Below are 3,897 nucleotides of genomic sequence, written 5' to 3' on the forward strand. Positions count from 1 at the left end.
GGAAGAGGAAGATAGAGAGAGAAGCCTGCAAAGACCAGAAACTGGTTTCAGCCGATCTAAGCGAGCCTTAAAGCGAAACTCGCGAAGCCATTGATGCCTCGTAACGAATTGATGAGTTATGATAGAGAGACTTGGTTCCCTCTCTCGATTCTCCCTGCTAAATCGCCGATATTTCCATGCTTTAACCACCACTTCGAAACCACGAAAGATTTAGTTTCTACTTCTATACTTTAGTTAAGGTTTCATCTCCATATATCATTCCGTTTCCTCTATTATAAATGTCATCGTTCAAATCGCACACGTTACTTCCAAACCGAGAGGTTTATACCTTTTCCTCACGATAGGTGTACAAGAACAACGAGCTGTTCTACTACATCGACGGTTACGACGTCCAGAAATCAAATTGGATGCGTTACGTAAACCCGGCTTATTCGTCCGAATCGCAGAACCTAATAGCATGCCAGTATAAGGTGAGTCGAATTGATGCTGTTCAGCCACGTGTGTATACGGTCTATAATCGGATCGATGCTCATCTCGATCGTCCTTGCCTTTTCCAGATGAACATTTATTTTTACACAATCAAGCCGATACTACCGAACCAAGAGCTTCTGGTGTGGTATTGCAGAGAGTTCGCTGAAAGGCTCAATTACCCTCTGACGGGTGAACTAATGCTTCAAAGAATACGTGAGTGCGATATACCGATATCTATCTGGTTCACTTGACACTTCAACGTGACCATTATTATTTCGTACCGTTACAGGACAACAAGTACAACAGTCTGCGTTACCAACCGAAATCCCACCCGCGGTGGACGTGGTGTCGCCGTTGAAAGACTCGTCGATCTACGAGAGACGTTCTCAAATGACTCCAACGGACGGTTCCGTTAGATCAGACGAGGGCTACCATTCGAACGGTTATCACGACGAGATCCTCACGCCCCCGGAAGAAAGCAGCGAGTCAGACTCGGAGAACAACTACGTGCTGGATTTCAGCAAAAACGCGAAGACGTCGGTGTGCAGCAACGAGGTGCTCAAGCAGGACAATGCAGCGGCGAAGAACGAGTACAGGAAGGTTAAGATCAAGATCACAAAGACCTACGGGAACTTTCAGACGTCGAAGAGCCTGGACGCGAACGGAAAGGACAAAGATCAAGAACTACCCAGCAGAGCGGTGACCCCAGAATTGCAGAAGCCTGTGTCCCCCATAATTGTTCTACAGAAGAACGCCGTTCTATCCACCGTGAACGAAGACGAGATTCCGGAGAAGAATCCGAAGCCTTTCTACGAGTCCGAGGTCAAGGGTAATCTGCCTGTTTCCGGCAGACCAGCCTATCTAACCAGCCCGAGCAGTTCCATCCTTGAAAACATCCTCCTACGTAGCAGCACCGATAACAACAACAACAGTCACAACCATCATCACAATGGAGCCCAACAGCAGCATCATCAACAGCATCAAATGCATCATCAGACTCACGTGGACTCTGTTACTCCACCGCCATCCAGTCCAACGGAGATGGCGTACTCCTACAAAAAATCTCACCGCTACGGGAACATTCTACCGTGCAGTCCTGACTCCAGCTCGAATCTACCTATGCAAGCGGATACCTGTGTTAATTCTACCAGTGGTAACAGCACGCTACCGATGCAAAGTCCAACGAGTAACTTGCATTCGAGTACGGGGAGTCTACACTCGAGTACGGGCAATCTGCATTCCAGTACCGGCCCGAGCAACGTCCTGCAATCTCACCCAGGGACCATTCATTCGTCCAGCAACACGAACAGTCACCACTCGAACGTGAACGTTCTATCGTCTAGCACGATACTGACGTCCACCAGTAATCTTCATTCGTCAACGACGTCTAGTAGCTGTCCACCCAAGAGGAAGACCAAGAGTCCATCGCCCTCTGCCAATCCTACAGGTGCATCCACTCCTACGATACTGTACTCGAGTTCCGGAGGATGTCAGATCGATTCCAGCCCGGTGTATCCTAACTCAGCGGCGAGCAGCAACCAGAGTGTCTCGCCTATTTCACCGATTCAATCACCTTCGTCCTATCCGTACGGTATCTATCATCAGAATGGCTCGTTGCATCACAACGTGGCGCCCTTGTCCATTAACTGCACCGCCTACTCGCCGACTCCTAGCGGAAACGTGGTCTACGAGAGGGCAGATGGAAGAAGACTGGAGGCTGCAACGAGCAGCCACCAGTTGCCCACCTCGTCGACGATGCAGATCGACACTAATCAGACGTTGATCGCTGGCACGCACAATCTTCACCTGGGTCACCATCCTGGCCTCACCATTCACGCCAACTCCTCCTCGCTAAACAGATATTCACCGGCGAGTTCTTTGTCTCCGGACGATCACGGCTGCTCGCAGAGTGGCTCGTTGAGTCCAAACTCGCAAGGGTCCAGGGGCTACAGGTCGCTGCCGTACCCGTTGAAGAAGAAAGACGGGAAAATGCATTACGAGTGCAACGTCTGCTGCAAGACATTCGGCCAGCTGTCAAATCTCAAGGTACACCTGAGGACTCATTCCGGGGAGAGACCGTTCAAGTGCAACGTGTGCACCAAGAGCTTCACACAGCTGGCCCATTTGCAGAAGCATCATCTCGTGCACACAGGTAAGTGTTTTCATTTCATTTATATGCGTGTGTAATTTTAAAGTGGAAGATTCGGATCGAGAGGGATTGCTGATTCGACGATTACAGGTGAAAAACCACATCAATGCGAGATCTGCAAGAAGAGGTTCAGCTCAACCTCGAACCTAAAGACCCACCTGAGACTGCATTCCGGCCAAAAGCCCTACGCCTGTGACCTGTGCCCCGCGAAATTCACCCAGTTCGTTCACCTGAAGCTGCACAAGAGGTTACACACGAACGAAAGGCCGTACACCTGCCAAGGCTGCGACAAGAAGTACATTAGCGCGAGTGGCCTTAGGACCCACTGGAAAACGACCAGCTGCAGGCCGAATAATATCGAGGACGAGCTTGCCCTTGCCGCGGCAGTGGGTTCGCCGACGTATTACGAGTATGGGCCTGACATGAATGTCGGTAAGTGAATAAAGAAGCACGCGCTTCCTTTCTTTCTTTTTCTTCAGCGACGTTCCGTTCGTTCGTCAATGAGAGACGAAAGTGATACAATTAGACGGAGAGAAAAATGTCTTGAAGGAGATTGTTTTCCTGTGATTGCAGGAAACATGCCGAAGGAATGCGAACTGGAGCACATCGATAATTACGAGAGGCATGGATCCACACACGGGCCACACTCTACGTCTCTCCACAACCTGGAGAATTCAGTGGGACGTCCAAGCGTCATAGAGACCTCCCAGCCTCACATAATCGAGTGCACCTAAGAACGGGGGTATGAGCCCTTTCGCTCAAGCGCAGAATCCAGCCGTGGAATAGTAAACGAGTTGCTCACGACAAACGAAAACGACGTTGCCCTCGTGAGGTGGTAGTGTGGGAACACCATTACTCGTTTTATACGTTTCCCCTTCGACGAATCAAGGGAACACAGAGAGGAATCTTTTCTGAACCGTACTTTTTCTTAATTTCATTCGTCGTAAGCAGCGTGTAAAATGTAAAATGTATAAAAAGGAGACGAAACGAAGAAAGGGTGGAGGATATTGATCGTGGAGAATATTATACGATCGAACAAAGTGAGTGAGAATTACGTGCAACACAAGTAATTGGAAAGTTGTTAAAAAACGTTGTTGCTTGGTTATTGTTAACACGAAGGAATTAACGAGAAAACAAATGTGAAAAACGAAAAAAAAAAGAAAAAAAAAACACAGAAGCTTTTAGTAGATACTCTCTTCCTGGAAGCTGGTCTTACTTTTTACGTACGTAAGAAAACATCGTAAAACGCGAGACAAGTTCGATTTCACTGACGAGGG

General features: G+C 48.6%; 1 protein-coding gene across 1 annotated transcript in view; it reads left to right on the forward strand.

Annotated features, from left to right (window-relative positions):
- Nucleotides 1-3,354, forward strand: part of LOC108572269 (PR domain zinc finger protein 1) — a 4,463-nt gene extending 1,109 nt beyond the window's left edge. The window contains exons 3-7 of the mRNA XM_017934472.1: nucleotides 345-470; nucleotides 558-684; nucleotides 761-2,623; nucleotides 2,711-3,052; nucleotides 3,194-3,354. Coding sequence (XP_017789961.1) covers nucleotides 345-470; nucleotides 558-684; nucleotides 761-2,623; nucleotides 2,711-3,052; nucleotides 3,194-3,354 — 2,619 coding nt within the window. The remainder of the gene's footprint in view (nucleotides 1-344; nucleotides 471-557; nucleotides 685-760; nucleotides 2,624-2,710; nucleotides 3,053-3,193) is intronic.
- The last annotated feature ends 543 nt before the right edge of the window (nucleotides 3,355-3,897 follow it).

The sequence above is a fragment of the Habropoda laboriosa genome, unplaced genomic scaffold (assembly GCF_001263275.1).
Source record: "Habropoda laboriosa isolate 0110345459 unplaced genomic scaffold, ASM126327v1 scaffold34, whole genome shotgun sequence".
Taxonomy (NCBI): domain Eukaryota; kingdom Metazoa; phylum Arthropoda; class Insecta; order Hymenoptera; family Apidae; genus Habropoda; species Habropoda laboriosa.